The sequence below is a fragment of the Grampus griseus genome (assembly GCF_964374135.1).
Source record: "Grampus griseus genome assembly, chromosome: 4".
Classification (NCBI taxonomy): Eukaryota; Metazoa; Chordata; class Mammalia; order Artiodactyla; family Delphinidae; genus Grampus; species Grampus griseus.
This window is the reverse complement of record NC_138997.1, coordinates 83,151,987-83,175,266: the sequence shown is the minus strand read 5'-3', so window position 1 is coordinate 83,175,266 and position 23,280 is coordinate 83,151,987. Positions and strand designations below refer to the sequence as shown.

Genomic DNA, 23,280 nt, shown 5'->3' with positions numbered 1-23,280 from the left:
AGTATTTCCAATGGTTTCTTGTTGTAGCAAAATGGAATAGAAAAAGAAAATCAGATCAATGATGACTCCCACAAATGCATAAAAAAAGAAAAAGAAAATCAAAGATTATTAGACCTAGAAGCAGCCAGAGAACACCTGGTCCAAGTATAGATGAGAATCCTTTTAGTAATTTATACAGTCTCAGCCTAGTGCTGGTTTATTAGGTTATGTTTTGACAAGAGGTATTGACACAAAAAAGACAAATTTTTTAAAATGAATGATTATTTGGATTTTTAAAAAATAAGTAAAAAAAGTGGTATATATTAATAGTAACAAATGCATTTTACTTCTATTTAGGCAATGGGAAGGATTATGGAAAAGACTACAAGCTTATTTTTCATTTACAAAGGAAACCTAGACTGGAACTCCAAATCAAAGAGGTGGACGAATTTGGAAACTATAGCTGCCCTCATTATAAGGGTACCATTGTAGTTTATAAAGTACCTAAAGAAAAGATAGTCCACAACTTGGATCAATCTCTTATACTTAACGAAAACAATTATCAGTTGCCAATTTGCAAATTACCATTGAAATTGCCAAAGGTGAGTCATTTTACTTCCCTAATTACTGTATTTTTTTAATTCTCTATAATTCTCTACCAAATTCAATACTGCATAAATACGGATACTTATGGTTGAAAGGAAAGATAGGAATAATGTTGATAAAGAAGGATAAGCTACAAGAGTGATAGAATGCATGTCAGGATTTCTACTTTCTTCCATATCAACTTTGTAATAGGAACAATTCAAATTGGTCTGGTCCTGACAGTATATTGTTAATGACTATTGAAAATATGTCATTCATTTTCTGTAACTGATTCTGAGTAACTAAAAAAAATCATTTATAAAAACATAGAATACCTTTCAGAACACAACAATTTTTGAAAAATCATGTGGTGACAAGGAAAATGACATAAAAATATTTTCAGTGAGACTTACCAAATCCTGCACGTTTGTTTTAAGAGTTAATTACTCTTTCATTTCTGATTTTGTTTATTTGAGTTCTTTTTTTTTTCTTTTTGGTTAGTCTAGTTAAAGTTTTGTTAATTTTGTTTATCTTTTCAAAGAACCAACTGTTAGTTTCATTGATCATTTATACTGTCTTTTCAGACTCTATTTCATTTATTTCCATTCTAATCTTTATTATTTCCTTCCTCGATTAAATTTGGACTTTTTTGTTCTTCTTTTTCTAGTTCTTTCAGGTGTAAAGTTAGCTTATTTGCAATTTTTCTTGTTTCTTGAAGTAAGCCTGTATCGTCATGAACTTTCCTCTTAGAACTGCTTTAGCATAGATGTTGGTATGTCCTGTTTCTGTTTTCATTTGTCTATGTAGTTTTTGATTTTGTCTTCAAATTCCTAATGACTCATTGGTTATTCAGTAGCGTGTTGATTAATCTCCACATTTTTGTGAATTTCTCAGTTTCTTCTTTTAGTTGATTACTAGTTTCATGTCACTGTTGTTTGGAGAAGATGCTTGACAGGATTACAATCTCCTTGAGTTTATGGAGACTTATTTTGTGACCTAACATGTGACCTATTTGGAGAATGGTCCACATGCACTTGAGAAAAATGTGTATTCTGCTGCTTTTAGATGGAATGTTCTTTCTCTATATATGTATCTATTAGGTTCATTTGGTTTAATGTGTTGTTTAAAGTTGATGTTTGCTTATTAATTTTCTGTATGGATGATCTATCATTGAAATTAGTGGAATATTAAAGTCCCTTATTATTACTGTATTGTTGTCAATTTCTCCCTTTAGGTCAGTTAATATTTGCTTTATTTATTTTGGTGCTCCTATACTGTCTGCATATATATTTATAAATGTTACATCTAGAGGAGAAGTTACAACTGATACCACAAAAATAAAAAGAGATAATAAGAAACTACTACAAACAATTATATACCAACAAATTAGGCAACCTACAAGAAATGGATAAATTCCTAGAAACAAAAAAATCTTCTAAGATTCAGTCATGAAGGAATAGAAAATCTGAATAGACTGATTTCTTGTTAGGAGATTGAAACAATGATCAAAAACTTCCCAGCAAACAAAAGTCCAGGACCAGACAGCTTCATGGATGAATTCTAACAAACATTCAAAAGAATATTTACTATCTATCCTCTCAAACTCTTCCAACATATTGAAAAGGAGGGAATGCTTCCAAAATTTTTTTATGAAGCCAATATTACCCTGATACCAAAACCAAACAAGGATGCCACAAAAAAGAGAAAATTACAGACCAATATCCTTGATGAATGTAGATGCAAAAATCCTCAACAAGATGTTAGCAAATCCAACAATACATGAAAAGAATCATAGACCGGGATCAAGTGGGATTTATCCCAAGGATGCAAGGATAGTTCAACATCTGCAAATCAATCAATGCGTTATACCACATTAACAAAATAAAGGATAAGAATCATATGATCATCTCAATAGAAGCAGAAAAAAATTTTGACAAAATTCAACATCCATTTATAATAAAAATTATCAACGAAGCAGGTATAGAGAAAAGTTACCTCAACATAATAAATGCCATACATGACAAACCTACAGCAAACATCATACTCAATGGTGAAAAGCTGAAAGCATTTACACTAAGATCAGGAACATGACAAGGATGCCCACTCTTGCCACTTTTATTTAACTTAGTACTAAAGGTCCTATCTACAGTAGTTAGACAAGAAACATAAGTAAAAGGAATCCAAATTTTAAAATTGTCACTATTTGCAGATGGTATAATAATATATATAGAAAACCCTAAAGACACTACCAAAAGCTGTGGGAACTAATTCATCAATTCAGTAAAGTTGCAGGATACAAAATCAATATATAAATAAATCTGTGGCACTTCTATACACTAATAATGAACTATCAGAAAGAGAATTTAAGAAAACAATGCCATTTACAATTGTATAAAGAAAAGCCAGTAATAAATTTAACCAAGGAGGTGAAAGGCCTATACACTAAAAATTGTAAGACATTGATAAAAGAATTTGGAGAAGATACAAATAAATGGAAAAATACCCTGTGCTCATGGATTGGAAGAATTAATATAGTCAAAATGTTCATACTAACTAAAGCAATCTACAGGTTTAATGCAATCCCTATCAAAATTCCAAAGCTATTTTTCACAGACCTGGAACAAATAATTTTAAAATTTGTGTGGAAACACAAAAGATCCCAAATAGCCAAAGCAATCTTGAGAATGAAAACAAAGCTGGAGGGATCAAGCACTGTGATTCAAACTATATTACAAGGCTATAGTAATCAAAACAGTATGGCATTGGTATAAGGACAGACACACAGATCAATAGAACAGAACTGAGAAGCCAGAAATAAACCCATACATATAGACAATTAAATTATGACATTGGAGCCAAGAACATACTACAAAGAAAGGATAGTCTCCTCCATAAATCATGTTGGGAAAACTGGACATACACATGCGAAAGACTGAAACTAGACCAGTATCTTACACAATGCATAACAATTAACTCACAGTGGATTAAAGGCTTGTGTGTAAGACCAAGAAAATCCTAGAGGAAAACATAGGCATAACCTCCTTGACATTGGTCTTAGCAATGTCTTTGTAGATCTGACTCCAAAGGCACAGGACACAAAAATGAAAATAAACAAATTCAACACCTCAAACTAAAATGCTTCTTCATAGTGAATGAAATCATCATCCAAATAAAAGTTGAACCTACTGAATGAGAAAAAATATTTACAAATCATATATCTGAGAAGGGGTTAATATCCAAAATATATAAAGAATGCATATAATACCACAACAAATACAGAAGCAACTCAATTAGACAGTGGGCAGAGAAACCAGATAGACACTTTTCCAAAAAAGACATACAGGTGGTTGATAGGCATATGAAAAGATATTCAACATCACTAGTTATTAGGGAAATGAGAATCAGCACCAAAATGAGATATCATCTCAAACCTCTTGTATAGAATAGCTATTATCAAAAAGATAAGAAATAGCAAGTATTGGAGAGGATGTGGAGAAAAGGGAACCCTTATACACTTTGGGGTTGGTGGGAATGTAAATTGGTGGGAAGGTAAATTGATCCAGCCACTATTAAAAACAGTATGAAGATTCTTCAAAAATTAAAAATACAACTACCATATGATTCAGCTCTTCCCCTTCTGGGTATTTATCCAAAGAATACAAAAATACTAATTTGAAAAGATATATGCACCCTATCTTCATTGCGGTATTATTTACAATAGCCAAGCTATGGAAACAACCTAAGTGTCCATTGATGGATGAATGGATAAGGAAGATATGGTATATATACACAATGGCATACTACGCAGCAATAGAAAGAATGAAATCTTGCGATGTGCAATAACATGGCTGAACTTTTATGGTACAATGCTAAGTGAAATAAGTCAGACAGAGAAAGACAAACATCATGTGGTTTCACTCATCTGTGGAATCTAAAATACAAAAAAATGATCAAACAAACCAAAACAAAAGCAAACTCATAGATACAGATAACAGATTGGTGATTACCAACCAGAGAGGAGGGGGGTTTGGGGGACAAAATGGTTGAAGATGTCAGTTGTATGGTGATGATTGGTAACTAGGTTTTTGGTGTTGTTCACTTTGTAGTGTATACAGATATCAAATTGTAATGTACACCTGAATCGTATATAATGTATTGATAACATACCAATTTTACCTCAATTTTTAAAATGAGTTAATTACTTTTTTCTAAAATTCTTATTCTTATCAGGAGTGTAGGAATCAATTCTCTCAACACGTGAAACAAAAAGTAAATAATTTATTGTTGTATGTACTATTTCTTTCAGTGATCCAGGACTTGTACTTCTAAACTACATTCTAATGAGAAATATAACTGAAAAATTTATCACTCCAGAGGAAGAACAAACTTTTTATCATTTAAAGAAAGACAGAAGTAGTTTTACATGGTTTTACTTGTGTTATGAATAGCAGAAACATGTTTTCTATGGGATTAGATCTTGTACTGATTTTGAATAAATTAGTAAAGTAAGTCATTAATTTGACAAATATTAATTGAACTTCTGAAATATGCTATGCTAAGCATTCTGATAAATACAGAGATATATAGGATAATACATGCCCTAAAGCTATGTTGTCCTGGATGCAGCCACTATCCACATGTGTCTATGGAGCACTTGAAATATGGCTAGTCCAAATTTAGATGTACCGTAAGTGTCAAATACACATTGGATTTCAAAAAGTTAGTACAAAAAGATAGAAAATATTTCATTATTTTGCTCATAGTGATTTCATAGTAAGTTATAATATTTTGGTTATGGAGTTAAACAAAAATATATTATTAAAATTAATCTCATATGCTTTAAAAGTTTTTATGTGGCTAACTAGAATAGTTGAAATTATGTGTTTCAAACTATATTTCTATAGGACATCATTGCTCAAAATTGTTTACAATCTAGCAGAGTATGCAAAACATGTATACAAAATCACCTTGTAAGATTGTGAATAATTAGACTAATGGTATAAACAGTGTACAAACAGTTATTCAGAGGAGGGAAATTGTTTTTCTGGAAGCTAAAATCAATAGAAGTTTCATGGTGGTTGTGGCATTTTATCTGAGCTTTGTAAGTTTGTAGAAATTTGGCCATTGGGAATGAAGAAAAATGTATGTTAGGCTGAGGAAATGGAATGAATTTGACCAGGGATGGTAGGCAGGAATTCAGAATTCGTATAACCACCATTAAAATAATTTCTAATGTGCCAAAGATCTTTTAAATGCTTTCCATGCACTGTATCATTAAATCCTCACAAAAATCATATGAAGCATTATCACTGTTCTCATTTTATAGGAAACTGAGGCATAGAAATTTTAGGCAACTTGCCCATGGACCCGTAACTAAGTAAGTGTCAGAAGTGGGATTCATACCCAGAAAATCTGCTTCACACATAGGCAACCACTGTGTGCTATTTCCTCTTTAGCAGATACCACTAGGATTCTTAGTCAAGGATACAGGATGGATTTTAGGACATTCGGGTTCTCCCAGGAAGTTGTATGACAATTTCATGTATACCATGCTTTAGTGTAGAGGTGATATTAAAATTATTTCACAAATGATAGGACATGGGTTCTCGTCATTCACATTGAAAGTAGCCATTTGAGCAGGGTCCTAGAGACATCAACCCTTTACTTGCTGGTTTTGGGGAGATCCTGGAGTTCTTGGGAGGCATGTGTAGGGTAGCATAGTCTAGTAAACCACTGATAGTGAAAATTATATTTTAAGAATGGTATAGCTAGGGCAGTGTATACCCACTATCGGTTTTTCCTCTGAGAGTTTTCACTTCCATCTTAGGGCCTTTGCCCTTGCTGTTCCCTATGTTTGGGGGTCTCTTCCCTTAGATAGTCATGTAACTCGTTCTCATTAGTCAGGTCTCAGCTCAACTATCACCTCCCTATCCTTATTCCTCCATCTCCTTATTTCAAGTCACTCTTTAACTCCTGACCCTTTTAAAACTTCATAATGCTTATCATCAATTGAAACTATTAGATTTATTTATTTGTTTATTTAATTTCGACTTGACTTTCCTCCTTGAGAGAGCAAGTCCCATGAGCTAAGGACCTTGTCTACCCTATTCCGGCTCTAGCATCAGTAATTAGAACAGTGTTGGGCATATTGTAGGCACTCTAAATATTTGTGACTGGATGCATGCAGGGAGGACTATAGAGTTCATTAGATTCTAAAAGTTTAGGAACTGTTGACTTAAAGGAATACTTGAGTTCTCTCACATCAGTGGTTTAGAGCCTGGCTATTCAAACACTTAGCTGGCAGGCCAAGGAGCTGATTTGGATCAACATGAATATTTGAGAGCAGAGAAAGGATACATCAGGGGTGACCTCTTGGTAGCTTGATTTAGCACTTTACTTCCTAAGATCGCTGTGTTGTTCTGATGTATGGGGTGAGCAGAGGGAAACAAGTAAGGGAGGCTGTTGGAACTCTCTGGCAGGAAGTGGTGAAAGTCTCACTGTGATGATGGTGGATGATGGAAAGGAAGACTCCTATGTGAGAGAGGACACACTTGAGGTGTAAAATGTGACCCAAATTCAACTTTCAGTTTACAGTGTTTCCTCTGTGGCCTATCTGACATTGTGAGTTAATTAGCCAACTTAGCCAAGCTATATAATTAAGGGGTTTATATAGATTTTCCTCAAGGAAAGTCTGTGCTAGTGATCGTCCATATCTTTTGCATGAGCTCTTCCTCTGCTTTGATTCTAGAACAACACTCTCCACCTGCTTGCCTGAGCAGTCCCTACTGGTCATCCCATACAGCTCTGCTGAAGTATGACTTCTCCCTGGAAGCCTTTCCCGACCTCCCCTTCAAACCAAGTTAGGTGTTCCTGGTGTGTGTTTCCACAACATTCTACACTTTTCCTATGAGTGCAGTTATCTTATTTTATCATAATCCCTAGCTTTCCAATAGACAAGTGTTTCTCAACCTTTTTTTGTTTGTTTTTGCCTTCCTAAGGGATCTTTAGACTGTATGTCTGTTTATGCATTGTATGTATAGCTATGTTTTATACGTTAAAAGTTTAAGCTTTTCTGTCTTGCCCAAGAGCTAATTTTCTCTCCTTGAGAGTGATGCTACCTTGGGTGGGAATTAGTGCAATCAACCATACAAATGCATCCACTGTTGTACTGAATTTGTATTGTCGGTGCCAAGCATAGTACACGTTGGATAATTATTTGTAAATTATTAGATAAATGAGACAAGTTTTCAAACCTTAAAATTGTCCAACCTTGAAATTTATCATCTTGGAACTATATTGGCATTTTTAAAAAACATTACATTTTAAATGTAAGCTGCCTTTCATATATTAATCTATAGCCAGTATGCCACCTGTTTGTTTTTTTTTTTTTTCTCCAAATTGGTTTGTATAGGGATTTCCAGATTCACTCTTTTGGCCCTTTCTCATGCCTAAAGTAAGTTTTCACAAGTAACATTTTGGCATTGAGAAAGAATCTGTGGCTGGAGAAATTTTTTTCCTCATTTAAAACTAACATACCTAAATGGGAATTGAAACCATGAAACCATGAAACATGGTTTCAATTGAAACCATGACCTCTGTTTTTATGAGAACAGACTTCTTCCATAATTAAAAAAAAAAGCATCTCAGCTAGGCAGTATAAGAATGTGCTATTTTTCAGGAAATGGAAGTAGTCACATTATATGGAGCTTGGCATTAATGAAAACTACATTATGCGTACATTTATGGACGTGGCATAAATTAGGTGAAGGCATCTGTCAAAACTCAAAGTGTTTTCCACAGAGAAGGCAAGCAGTACATATTCATATATATGTATATAGATATAAACACGCACATATTCACATACAAATAATTATAAGATGTGACCTTAATGTACTATGTCTGTTTCCCAAAGATGTGAAGATATCGCCCATTACTTCATGCTTGTGAGGATCTCTTATTTTTCAGCCTCCATATTCCATTCATTCATATATTAATTCATTCAACAAACACTTCTTGTCTTCATGGGCCAGGCATACAGTGGTGTTCCTATGTATATGGTCTCATTCTTCCCTTGCCTCGCTACAGACTACTCTCAACTCAGAAGGCAGAGTGAGCCTTTAAACACATCAGCCAACTCCTGCCTCTGCTCCAAACCCTGCAATGACTTGGTTTCAGATATCTGCATGGCTAACACCTTCATCTTCTTCACTTTGATCAAATTTCATCTTCTCTCTGAGGCCCACCTTGATTCTATTTCTTATTGCAATCAGCTGCAACACACACAGCCTGACACTCCTTATCCTCCTTAAATTGCTCTGATTTTTTTTTTTTTTTTTTTGCGGTACGCGGGCCTCTCACTGTCGTGGCCTCTCCCGTGGCGGAGCACAAGCTCCGGACGCGCAGGCTCAGCGGCCATGGCTCACGGGCCCAGCTGCTCCGCGGCATGTGGGATCTTCCCGGACCGGAGCACGAACCCGTGTCCCCTGCATCGGCAGGCGGACTCTCAACCACTGCGCCACCAGGGAAGCCCCTGCTCTGATTTTTTTCTTTCTTCAAAAGCATTTTTATCTTTGAACATGTATTTCCTCATTCATTATGTTTATCATAGGAGCACCTCCACTCCACAACCAGGACATAAGTTCCTTGAGGGCAGGGACCTTTATCTGTTTTGTTCAGCGATGAATCACAAGGACCTAGAATAATGTCTGGCATACGTTAGGTGCTCAACACATGTTTGTTGCATGGGTGAATTCATAAATAGAGCTTGCATGTTAAATACCAAAAGTTTAAAGAGGGACATAAGACGCATCAAGAAGAAAAGTAAATTAGCATCAGCGGATAGACAGAATTCGCAGTGGACACTTACAGACGGGATGGCCAGTAAGGGCTGCACTGTGGAGGTGTCTTCTGGGCTGAGGAGTTACAGTGACAAGAGGCCTGTGTGCTCGTGCAGCCAGGAGAGCACCCAGGGAGGCAAATGGCAAGCACCCAGACTGCAATGGGCATAAGCTTCTCATCGAGGACTCGAAGGAAGACTATCATAGTGAATGCACACATGAGGAACAGAGAAAAGGGATGAGGTTTGAGAGACAAAGAGGGTCCTGGTGATAGTTCACATTTCAATATGATCTTCTGAAAACGATCACATAGTCAATACATGTGAAAATGTATGGCTGAAAAGAAGGATGATTTATCTCTAAATTTTTCCTAAGTTATGCTTCAAACTTCCTCATTTTACAGAATATTCAAGTCACTTCAGTTCACATTATGTCTATTTGTGCTTTGGCAGAAACAAGGCAAGTTTCAGAGAACTGTCAAAGATTATTTTAGGTGGCAGGAAGTGGCATGCGTGTGTGCTTTTGAAATCAAGTCACATAGGTGACTGTCTGTGCTGTTCCGTTATTTGCACCAGCTTGCGTTGTGGCTGCATTTGAATGCTGACTCTTCCTGTCTGCTCAGAGGCTTTGCTTTGAAGGAGAGAAGGGCTCCAGGTGGCCGCTTCTGTGGACTCTGTTTGAGGCTGCAGCATCCCAGTCATACATAACCTTCACATTTACGTAAGCCAGCTGTTGACCCAAGTTTTGCTTAGCCTGAACTTCCTCTTTTTTTTAAAAAAAAACTGAACTCCTGACATGTGATTTCTAGTAAAGAATGATACTGCTTCAACACTTACTTTCTCACCACATTAAATAACTTGCTGTGTCAAAGGGAGGAAGCATGCAGAGGCTGATGCGACATGCAGTTCTTCAGAATCACCACTTTCTTACCACTTTGGACTTTCATTGCCATATCCCTGCCCTGCCAGGGTTGACTTTCCTTTCTTTTTTCTCTTTCTTTTGGCCGCACTGCGCAGCATGCAGGATCTTAGTTCCCCGACCAGGAATTAAACCCACGCCCCCTGCAGTGGAAGCATGGAGTCTTAACCTTAACCACTGGACCTCCAGGGAAGTCCCTTGACTTTCTTTTCTATCTGATTATTTTTTTTCCCCTAATGATATTAACTACTAGAGAACAACCTTGATTGAATAAATGAGAAGTTTCCCACTACTGAAAATTTTTACACTCACAGGCACTTCAATTCTACCCGGGCTTTTTAGTTGTAATAGTTTACGAAATTATATTAAGGTTCAACAATGAAATGGAGCTTTTAACGCTATTGGTAACTATTAAGAAAGCAGATTAGGAAAAGCATGGATCTTAAAAAACCTGTAAGAGAAATAAGGGTTGTGTGTGTTGGGGGGAATGATGAATTTAAAATAACAATAGTGAATTTAAAATAGTAATTTAAAATTTTTTAATAAGTTAGTTTCATGCTTTCTATACAAGAGTTAATTACAATACTATGTTGCTTCATACTCCACCCCCTACCAATTATAGAAGAAAGTCACTAGAATCTTGGTAAGTAGAGTTATCATGTCAATTTCTTTAACCTGTGAAAGTTTTAAAAGCCTCCTCACTCTTCCCAGTGTTTCAATGCTGGCGCCCCTGGCGCTGCCTAGACATGCCCTTCCTACCTGTAGTCTAAACTTCCTCTAAGCCATCAGAATGATCTTCAAAGACACAGTTTTGACCATGTCAGTGAAAAATAGACTTTATATTGTACATGACATGTGAAAGGAAGAAAATGAGCAAAACTGGTTTAGTCAGCAAGAGGATACTGCATTCTTTTTTGGAAAGTGCTTTGCCCACTGATTTAATCAGAAGAGAACCTTTCCCTTCTCTTTTCCTTCTCCTTCCTCTTCTGCTTCCCCCTCCCTTTCCTTGTCCTTCTCCCCCCATCTCTTTCCCTCCCTCTTCCCCTTTCTCCATCTCTGTCCCTCCTCCTTAATCCTCTGTCCATAAAAGGGAAGGTTTTCTCTGCTCAGTGGGCAGTATAACTAAACCAAGAACTGTGCACTGTTTTGTCATATGACTTTCAATAATTCTTTTTTTTTTTTTTTTTTGCGGTACGCGGGCCTCTCACTGTTGTGGCCTCTTGCGTTTCGGAGCACAGGCTCCGGACGCGCAGGCTCAGCGGCCATGGCTCACGGGCCCAGCCGCTCCGCGGCATGGGGGATCTTCCCGGACCGGGGCACGAACCTGAGTCTCCTGCATCGGCAGGCAGACTCTCAACCACTGCGCCACCAGGGAAGCCCTCAATAATTCTTTCATAAAGGAAGCACATACATTCTTTCCTGTCTGGGAAAATGTAACAAAAATAGGTAATTGATGTATTTGGATATATTCTGTTAAAATTGTAACATTTAATACGTAAAAAATGATGTTCATTAATTCAAACAATTTTCTAGTTCATGAACTACAAATCTTTTTTCTCCTGTAGCTATATCAGCCATGTCAATGAACAATTACTAATTAATTGTTAATTACTAATTAAGGGCCAACTATATACATATTATTCATGTATTATTTCTTTTTAGGCCCTCCTAAAAAGAAGGCACTTTTATATATAATATATATATTTTATATATATATATATATATATATAAAAAGTAATACATGTTAAAGTCTTAGCTTTCAAGGAAATTACACTCTGGTGCAGGAAATAAAGCATAAACTTTTTAAAAGTTATAAAACAATGCAAGAGATAAATAATTGAATACAACAATACAGTAATATTACAAGACAGGAACTGATGATAAATTGCAAATAAGTGGCCGAGATGGCAGGTACAGAAAAGAGAGTGGTTCCGGTGGGCTGAGGTGACTTGGGGACACTTCACAGAGCAAGACACATGTAGAGAATATTTACGTTCTGGAGAGGAAGAGAGAAAGAGGCAGTGGGTTCCACATAAGAGGGATGCCATGAGCTGAAACTTAGAAGTAGCAAAGCACCAGGTGTGTTTCAAGAAAGGACAATGAATAGACCTATGTGGCTTGAGTGAAAGATTTGGAAAAATCATATGGGAAAAAAGATGGGTAAAGATTATGGAGGGCCTTGAATGTCTTATTTAGGTCATCCAAATGTCTCTGTGAAATTGTTACAGGGGGATCCTTTAGTCAAAATTTGTCAAAAGAATGTGATTGATTTCATGACACAGAGATCATGTGCAAAGAAGAGATTCAAACCAGAGATCCTTAGCATATGAGTAAACAACAAAATCTCTCAGCCACTGGTATTCTTGGAATGACTCTGGCCATAACTGAGGATGAAGAAGTAGGTATCTAGTTTTCGTTGAGCTCATATTTTGTCCTATAGGTAGAGGCAAGTGTTTGGAAAATTTTAACCAGGAGGGTGACATGATCAAATTTTGTTAGCATATCACTGTGACGCCTATAAGGATAAATTAGAAAGCGATAAGCTTAGCAACAGTGAAATAATGGGCTAATGAGGTAGTCCTTGGAAGAGGTGGTGATGGCCTGATGTTCAGACCATAGCAGTAAGGATGGCAAGTAGAGAGCAGAATTAGAGAGAGACTTAGGACTTGGGATCAAATGGACTTGGTGATAGAGTAAACACATATGCGGGTTGGTGCATAGAGGGCACTGGGAGATGGAGGAAGTTGTGGAGTGGGTGCTTCCTAGGGTGGCTCCCAGGACACTGGTTTGTGCTGCTGTCCTATGATACAACTTCGTGTTTCACTGACTTTAGTTTGGGAGTATGTTCAAACTTGCATTTCATCTCTATTCCCCCTAATGTTGCCCCATCCAGTAGATGATTGCAACTTTCTCCTTGAAGGCCTATCACCAGTCCCCTTTTCTACTCTAGACTATACAAGTGATAGAGTCGTTTTTCTCAAAAACAAATATGATTTTCACTCTTCTAAAACTTCTCAATTGGCATTTTCTATCCCTTGATCAAAGTCCAAGCCACTTACCCTGGCCTATAAGGCCCTTCACAAAGCCCCACAACTCACCCTTACAAACCCTTCATATTACATTTACCCAACTAACACCTTTTGCTCTAGTTCCACTTAAGGTCTCATTTCTTTTACATATTGTGGTCTTAACTGCCTCGTGGCTCTTCCCACTGCTGCCCTTGTGACAGCACTGCCTCCATACTTAGCTCTATTATCATCTCTTTAGAAGAAGCCCTTAAATTTCCCAGGCAGAATAAGGTACTACACTGTATCTGCAACCAAAGCACTTTGAATATGTACTAACTTATGGTCTGTTATAATTTTAATTCATGTAATAAGAAAAGTAATAAAAGAAAAATAATGATAATAATAACTAATATTTATTGTTATTCCCTGACAGTAACTTGATAAAGCATTTACGCCTATTAAGCCATTTACTAAAAAGGTCAGTGGTTGAAGAAACTGAGGTACAGAGAGGTTTGCTCCAGAGGAAATAAGTAGAGAATGGCAAAGCTACTGTTTGAACCCAAGTTTGTCTGATTCCAATGGTGGCACTCCCAGCCACTATACCCAGTGTCTTCTTTTGTGATAGAGTTCCTCAGGGCTGGAAGCATAGCTCATTAAATTTTGTAATCCCATCTCTAGTACACATTCAATGATGTTTTGTTGAACTATTAAAGAATAAATGAATGCATGCTGGGGAAATTGATAAAACAATTAAAGGTGGAGTCTTAATAGCTGACAAAAGCTTTATGTGTTTCCTTTCCCAGCTAACAGTTACATTTAGGAGTAGCTTTTCATGCCTACAAAGGAATGATTAATGTGGGGGTTTCACATACTCTGGCCAGATATGGGAGGAAGATGTTTGTAGCTATCCAGGCCTTTCCTGGCACATTCACATCACCCTTTCTGTCAGAAAGGCTATTCCTATCTAGAAGAAAAAAAAAAAATCAGGAAATTTAAAAAAATCTGTTAGAATATTCTAGAAAGAATTTTGCTCAGAGTTGAGCAGGAAACTTGACAGGTCTTCATGACTGACAAAAACTTGTTGGGATTATAATTTATAAATGAAACAATAAAGAGAGAAGGTAGAAACTTATGCAAGTTCTAATAGTGTTGTGTATCTTTGATTTGTTGAATTGCTTTTAAAATCAATATGGTCTCCCACATAGCTGCATTTATACATCAAAAGCATCTGCTTTGGCCATAACTGCTTGGAATAGTGAGCAAAATTTTAAGCATATTCACCATAGTTAACACTGACAGAGTGCTTGGTAAATGCCAGGCGTGTTTGAAGTATTCTCTATGCATTATGTCATTTAATCTTCACTGCAACCCCACGTGGTATGTCTACTGCTTCACCCTTTGGTAGATTAAAAAATGAATCTGGAGACATTAATTTAGAAATTAGGTTTACCTATTCCAGACTGCTTTTGACAACTTTCCTTTACTGGTTCCATGTGTATTACATATATATTTCCTGAATTATCCAGACCTTGCTTACTTTATACCTGCACCCATCCCTAGGGCCCCTTCCTTCTATCTCTGCCAGCTCTTTAGATCATTTGGGGTGTCTTGAATTGATCTATCTGGTTTCCTAAAGCTGTCTTCTTCTGTGACTGACTCCTTCAAAGGCTGAGAGATACTTAATCCCTTCCTCTTGACAAAGTCATAATCAAACTGAAGCCTTAAAAATAGTCATTTTCTAAGGAGCAATTGAAAAAATAATGAAGAAACAAAATGTAAGTTTGGCTGCAGTAAAAGGTGTACAGTTTTAGAGCTTCCCTGGTGGCGCAGTGGTTGAGAGTCCGCCTGCCGATGCAGGGGACACAGGTTTGTGGCCCGGTCCAGGAAGATCCCACATGCCACGGAGTGGCTGGGCCCGTGAGCCATGGCCGCTGAGCCTGCGCATCCGGAGCCTGTGCTCCGCACTGGAGAGGCCACAACAGTGAGAGGCCCGTGTACAGCAAAAAAAAAAAAAAAAAAAAAAAGGTGTACAGTTTTAAAACTAAGAAAGATCTGAGCTAAAGAAAGATATGGATGGACATTTCTTCTGGGATTGGTAACAGCCTGATTTCACTTCCAAAAATCTTAATTCCTAGATTTATTTCCAAGTGAGACCACTCTGGGTCAGTTCTTCTTGCTCTAAACTCAGTTTTTACTTTTTTTCCACAGTAGTCTTGCTTCTCCATGGGCTTATTCTGGTCTTTAGATCTTTCTATGTAGAAGCCCTTCCTTTTATTGTGTGGACCAAACCTACAGGAAGTCTGCACTGAGTGTGTAGTTAAAATAATGTCTGTGATGAAAACAATAACAGGATATTTATTAACTGATGCTGGTGTCTTTTAATCTCTATATATTTATTTTAAAAGGTGTGTGTGTGTGTGTGTGTGTGTGTGTGTGTGTATGTAAATTTTCAGAGGCACACAAAAATAGAGGAATTATACAATGAACCTATGTGGACCCATCACTCATCATTTTTCTGCCATTCTTGTTTCATCTAATAGGGTTTTTTGTTTGTTTGAGTATTTTAAAGCAAATCACAGCTATTCTATAACTTTATTTGTAAATAATTCTATAAGTTTCTTTAAAAGGTAAGGACTTTTAAAACAAACAACCACAAAACCATTGCAAAGCCCAATAAAATTAGTAGTTATTACTTAATAGCGTCTACTACCCAGCCCTATATTCACCTACTGATTTACTTTTCTCTTTTTACAGTTAATTTGTTCAAAAACAACATCTAAAATTGTCCACACATTGCATTTGGTTTGTGGGTCTCCTCCACCACTTGCTGAATTCTCAGTGTAGGTGGCGTCCTTTACAGACATCATCTTAATCTAGCCTCGTAGCGTACTTCAGAGGTAGGAACCATCATCTTTGTTTCACCAGTCTGAGACTTTCGCAAGAGCATTTAGATGGTTTGCCTCGACTTGTATAACCTCACAGGGACAGAGGCTGTGTGAGGACCCAGTATTCAAAGTCATTCTTCTCTCATGCTTTTCCACTTCCCCCATTCCTTGTGCAAGCTGGGTCTTTTGTTTCCTTATGTCTGCCACTTTTGTCACTATGTCATACAGCCTCACATATCGTTTGTCCCCCTTCAGTGTGTTTGACAAATCTAGATCTTCCAGAGAGCCAGAGTGCTTGTACCTTTTGATGAAACTAATAGAGCAACCATATCCTCAGATGGTGGCTTCCTTTGTTATCTGGAATTTTTAGCTATTGAGGCAGATCTCTATCATCTTGGTTCTAAATGCATAGTCACTTCTAAACAGCCCAATAAGTTCCTCTGTTCTTTCCACATAGTGACATCAGCTCATAGCTCCTCATTTTCAGAGCAGAGACAATGGCCATCCCTTTAACATGATGAAGGCTCCAGCTTTCTCTGGCTTAGGTTGTGAGTTCACATTCCTTGCTTTTTTTGATGATCTATCACTCAGATGCCCTCAAAATGTTCTCTATGGTTTTAAAAGAACACAAATACTTTCCATGCATGTTTACAGTAAAAGAGAGTAAAAGATATGATTCCTGGCAAATAAAAGTCAATGCTCAGTCATGTTTTTCCTAAATTTTGGAATTGTAAGTGATTTTTTTTTTTTTAGGACAATAACATACCAGCTTTGAATAAAATAGATTCACATGTAAGGCAGTTATTTCATTTTTAATCCTTTTTAATCCATGATCTTCTGAGTAGATCTCAGATTGGTTTTTGCATGTTTTTATCTCTCTCTAACACTTGCAAAACTTCCCTGTTAACAAACAGGGAACAACTCTCAGGCTCAGAGATCTTGACTGGCAAGAGAATATAATAGAGTTTTGCTTTAACTGTGTTTTTAAGGTTTCCGTGTGTTTATACATGTTATATAGTATTTCCGCCTATGACTGAAATATGGTTTCTTTTAAAAATATAGCTGTGTAGGTAAAAAAGTAATTCTAAAGAAAAATGTTAAGTAATAGCAGCTATTATTTTGAGTACTTATTACATATGGTGCCCTGCTCTAAGTTACATGATATGGCTAAAGGTTTCCTTTAATGGCACTATGAAGCAGATACTATTATCATGGCCATTTTATGAATGAGGCAAGCAAGGCACAAACCTATAAAATCACAAGGTTAAAGGTAATGTGATTAGGAGTTGAGCTCTTTCCCTCCATCTAATACTGCTTCTAAGTCCAGAGCAGTGATGATGATATTTGTGAATGGTGAGCATAATGCAAGAGGTACTAGAATGGCCTAGGGAAAGACTTACCTCACATCCTTCACTTTATGTATGTTTTAACTTATAGGTTATAAATGAAGGATCCATAGTCTTATAAATGTTAGCTTAAATATTATATCTGCCACTTAGTGTGTATGTTTTTAGTCAAACTATTTTATCTCTCTAAACCTCAGTTTTCTAGGGAAACTTCCTACACTGTTGGTGGTAGTGTAAGTTGGTGCAGCCGCTATGAAAAACAGTATGGAGGTTCCTCAGAAAACTAAAAATAGAATTACCATATGATCCAGCAATCCCACTCCTGGGCATATAACCAGACAAAACTATAATTCAAAAAGATACATGCACTCTTTTGTTCATAGCAGCACTATTCACGATAGCAAAGACATGGAAACAATCTAAATGTTCATCGACAGATGAATGCATAAAGTAGATATGGTACATGTATACACTGGAATACTACTCAGCCATAAAAAAGATTGAAATAATGCCATTTGCAGCAACATGGATGCAACTAAAGGTGATCATACTAAGTGAAGTAACTCAGAGAGAGAAAGACAAATACCATATGATATCACTTATATGTGGAACCAAAAATATGACACAAAACAGAACCAGACTTATGGACATAGAGAACAGACCAGTGGTTGCCAAGGGGGATGGGGTTGGGAGAGGGTTGGATTGGGAGTTTGGGATTAGCAGGTGAAAACTATTATATATAGAATGGATAAACAACAAGATCCTACTATATAGCACTGGGAACTACATTCAACATTCTATGATAAACCATAATGGAAAAAAATATGAAAAAAGAATGTATATATTTATATATATATATATATATGTATAACTGAGTCACTTGGCTGTACAGCAGAAATTAACACAACATTGTAAATCAACTATACTTCAATTTAAAAAAATAAACTTCAGTTTCCTCAGTTGTAAAGTAGGTATAACAACTACCTCACAAGGTTATAGATGTACTAGACTCTACCAAGATTATATATCTTCAGTTATTAGAATAATTACTGGTACATGGTAAGTAGTTAAAATAGCAGCTGATATCATTATCTGGAGGCAATAATATTTATGATTTAAGTCAGGGCTTTAGACAGACCTGGATTTCAGGATTAGTTCCATGTTACCTTCGAGAAGTTACATCTGTGAAATGGGGATGACAATTCTTCAGACTACTGTTAAGGGTTTGGAATGAAATAATACAGTTACACATTTAGCTCATTTGTTGGCATCCACCCTGCCTGGTATTCTCTGAGCTTCTTGGCTCTGTGGTTTGGTGTCTGACATTAATTTGGGGGAAACCCTCACTCATTATTGCTTCAAATACTTCCGTTTCTTTCTCTTCTTCTGGAATTCCTATTATCCATATGTTTTCATAGTTGTTTCACAGTTTTTGTATGTTGTGTTTTTCTCTTTGCTTTTCAGTTTTGGGGTTTCTGTTGAGATATCCTCAAGCTCAAATTCTTTCCTCAGCTATGTACATGTACTAATAATCCTTTTAAAGACAGTCTTCATGTCTCTTACAGTGCTTTTGATCTCTACTATATCTCTTTGGTTCTTTCTTAGAATTTCCATCTCTCTGCTTACATTGCACATCTGTTCTTGTATGCTGTCCACTTTTTCCACTAGAGCTCTTAGCATATTAATGATAGTTTTAAAAAATTCTTATCTGATAATTCTAACATCCTTGCTATATCTGAGACTGGTTTTGATACTTGCTCTGTCTCTTCAAACTGTGTTTTTTGCCATTTGGTATGTCTTGTAATTGTTTTTCTTGATAGCTGAATGTGATGTACCGGGTAAAAGAAACTGCTGTAAATAGCCCTTCTGTGATGTGGTGGTAAGTGTGAAGGCAGGGAAGTGTTCTATAGGCCTGTAACTAGGTCTCAGTCTTCAGTGAGCCTGTGAACTTCAGTCTCCCTAATTCTCAGTCTCAGTCTCCTCCCCACCCCCAGCTTTGGAGGGACAGGATGGCTAGAGGGGCCTGAAGTTGGGTATTTCCCTTCCCCAGGTCAGTTAGGCTCTGATAAAACACCAAAAGATTAGGCTTTGGTTAAATAGCTTCTTCAGAGGGCAGGCCTGGCTCAGAACAGAGTGTTTGGGGATATTTCAGAATGCTTCCTCTCCCCTCTCCCTGCAGGAAGCACAACGGGATTTCTTTCAGGTGTTCACTATGAGAACCCAATTGAACTCCTGGAGGTAAAATTCACAAAAGTGTGGAAACTCCCCCCCATGACGGGGTCCCCCTGGAGTTTACAACTCTTGGACTTATCCGTACTGAGCCTCTAGCAATTTATCAATTTTGGTTCAGGTTTCCTTACCCTGGCCCTAGTTTCCATGGTGGTTTGTGCTTGTGGGTTTCTGCTCTGGTAAGTTGGGATTCTCTGTATCTGCCTGTCAGTCTCTTCGAATTTGGCACAGAGGTTTGCCCTGTGACCTTACTTCTCTGATTTAAAGAGAGTTGTTGATTTTTCAGTTTGTTCTGCTTTTTTACTCTTTAGGACAGAGTGGCAACTTTTAACCTCTCACATGTTAGTCTGGAAACCGAAAGTCTAGCCCACTTCTTCATGCCAGTATGTCCTCACCCAACACTGATGTAAGTTCTTATTTGATTTGTATTATGTTGGACCCATAACTGAAGCACAGAGTTTTTATGCTGACATTAATCTTTTGTATCAGATTACTTCTTTGATCAATATTCTAATGTATTTACAATGTAAAACCACTAAGAATCTTATAGGAGTCATACATTATAAATTTGAGACTCTACAATTTATTATTATGATTCAATAAATGAACTCAAGCAAATGTCAACTATTACTTAGTTGAAGAGGTCTCTATATGAAATAAATACAGAGCAGAGTAAGCAGTGAAAACTGATACTTGGTTGGCTATGGTATTGTGAAGTCTGGTAAAATCTGTGGTAAAGATACATGGAAATATACTAATTATGCACATTCCCTTGGTTTATTATTCATACCACTCTCACTTCTATATCTTCTAACTACAAAATAAATGACCTATTTATCAGAAAAATCTACAATAAGTGCGTGGAGGTGGGAGGAGTATGGGGGTTAAGGCTGGATGGAAGAGTTGTTGCCACACGATATTAGAGTAATCACCTGTGAAAATCTCTTCATGGATAAGTGCCTTAGGGCAGATGATAAAAATGCTAATGCCAGCATCACATTTTTTTGTTGTTGGATGTGTTACAATGACATTTAGCTGTAAGGTTGGGAAGCATCCATGTTAGGTGGTGCTTCAAGTATCAGAAAGTTCTTAGCATGTTACCTTACACAAAAACTGGTTCTTCAGTAGAGACTCCAAGAGCCAGTAGGCAGGTAGAAATTAAAGAAGAAAACTCTACCACTTGTTATTTCTATATCCATCAAATAGCAATAGTATATTCTTGTAGGTGCCCCTGAAATTAGTGACCACCCAAGTTACAATTTAAAATAGGATATTGCCATTGATCTGTCGATGGACATTTAGGTTGCTTGCATGTCTTGGCTATTGTAAATAGTGCTGCAATGAACATTGGGGTGCATGTATCTTTTAAAATTATAATTTTCTACAAATATATGCCCAAATGGAATATTACTTAGCCATAAAAAAGAATGAAATAATGCCATTTGCAGCAACATGAATGGCCCTAGAGATTATCATACTAAGTGAAGTAAGCCAGAGAAAGACAAATATCATATGATATCGCTTATATGTGGAATTAAAAAAAATACAAATGAACTTATTTTATAAAACAGAAATAGACCCACAAACACAAAAAACAAACTTATAGTTACCAAAGGGAAAGGTGGGGGGAGGGATAAATTAGGAGGTTGGGATTAACATATACACATTACTATATATAAAATATATTAACAACAAGGACCTATTGTATAGCACAGGGAACTCTTCTCTCTCTCTCTCTCTCTCTCTCTCTCTCTCTCTCTATATATATATATATATAAAACTGAATAACTGTGCTGTACACCTGAAATTAACACCATATTGTAAATCAACTATATTTCAGTAAAAGAAAAAAAGAGATAGGATATTGCTCTAGGTGTCAAGAATATCATTGTTTCCCATTATCCATTGGGAAACAATGATATCACACATATTATGAAGCGCAGAATGGGAAACCACTGCCCTGGTGGTGCAGTGGTTAAGAATCTGCCTGCCAATGCGGGGGACATGGGTTTGAGCCCTGGTCCAGGAAGATTCCACATGCCATGGAGCAACTAAGCCCATGTGCCACAGCTACCGAGCCTGCACTCTAGAGCCTGTGAGCCACAACTACTGAGCCTGCGTTCCACAACTACTGAAGACCACATACCTAGAGCCTGTGCTCCACAACAAGAGAAGCCACCACAATGTGAAGCCCGCACACCGCAACTAAAAGTAGCCCCTGCTCAAGGTAAACAGAGAAAAGCCCGCACACAGCAACGAAGACCCAATGCAGCCAAAAATAAATAAACAAATTTACTAAAAAAAAAAAAAAACCAAACAAAAAAACTTCCTTCATTCTATCACACTTTACCATACAACTTACATACCAAGAGGGCTTAGGGTGGCCACTAATGGAGAATTGCTTTGCTTGGGAGAAAAGTAGGAGAGATCATGGGCTCCATATAGAGTAGGTCAGAACGGTATCACTACTGGAAGGATCCAGCAGAACGGTGCTGGGACTGCAGCAGAACAAACCTGTGGTGACCACTGATGTGGAACAACTGTGCTTATGTGCTACCTTGGGAGCAAAAGTGTGGTATGGGTAGAAACCAGCATGGTGCACTACGTGGTAGTGCACATGATAGACTCCATGATAGACACAGGAAGGAAACTGTTGTGCCCACAAAAAGAGCGTGGATGGCTGCATTTCCTGGCTGAGCATTGTGGTGTACCTGGTAGAACATGTGGATACCAAGAGAGTAAAGCCCATAGGACTGCCAGAAATACCTGGAGAGGACTTTGCCAGAGTTGGAGTTCCTGCGTGAGGAGGAATGCACCAGAACTAGGTCATCTGTATGACACCTATGGGGCAATTTATAAATCAGAAATTATTTTTATTACTGTATCTCTATAGCATCAGGACTAAAGTGAAATCAGAATTTCACTTTGGTCCTGACATGGTATTGAAAATCTTCATAACTTCTTGGATAAAATATATTTCTTTCATTCTTCCATGCATTTGCTGGGATACCTTTGGAATGCAAGTTGATAATTGATGTAATTCCTACTTGATTGTGCTTTTCTAGGTGGAGCTACCATACTTCGCTATCAGAAACACCTGTGTTATAAATGTGGCTTTATCTGAGACAAATTCTATCAAAGTGTGGGCTTACTTTTTTGCCTTTTTCTCAAGATTCATTTTTATGAATACTAAGCTTTGAGAATACTGCCTTATTTTCTCAGTGAGTAGAAGACCAAACTCCTTGGTGGGAGTGGTAGCCAAGGGTGAGGTAGAGATCTTGCAAAGAGTAGTAAAGAGTTGCAATGTCTTCTGTAGGGAATGGTGGAAGAAATCTCCAGTGATACATAAAAATAATGCTGAGCAGCCCTGGTGCCCAGGTGAAACTACAGACTTTAAATCTGTGGTGATAATAATCTTCATAATTGTCCACAGAGAGTCCTTGAAGTTATCAGGAATTGATTGAGGGTATGGTGTGGTAACCCTGTGGTAAAT

At 37.2% G+C, this 23,280-nt stretch overlaps 1 protein-coding gene across 1 annotated transcript in view; it reads left to right on the top strand.

Annotated features, from left to right (window-relative positions):
• DTHD1 (death domain containing 1) overlaps positions 1-23,280 on the top strand; it is a gene marked incomplete at both ends in the record, with an annotated part of 70,221 nt that overhangs the window by 34,866 nt on the left and 12,075 nt on the right. The window contains 1 exon segment of the mRNA XM_082654028.1: positions 337-581. Within this exon segment, the coding sequence (XP_082510154.1) occupies positions 337-581 (245 nt within the window).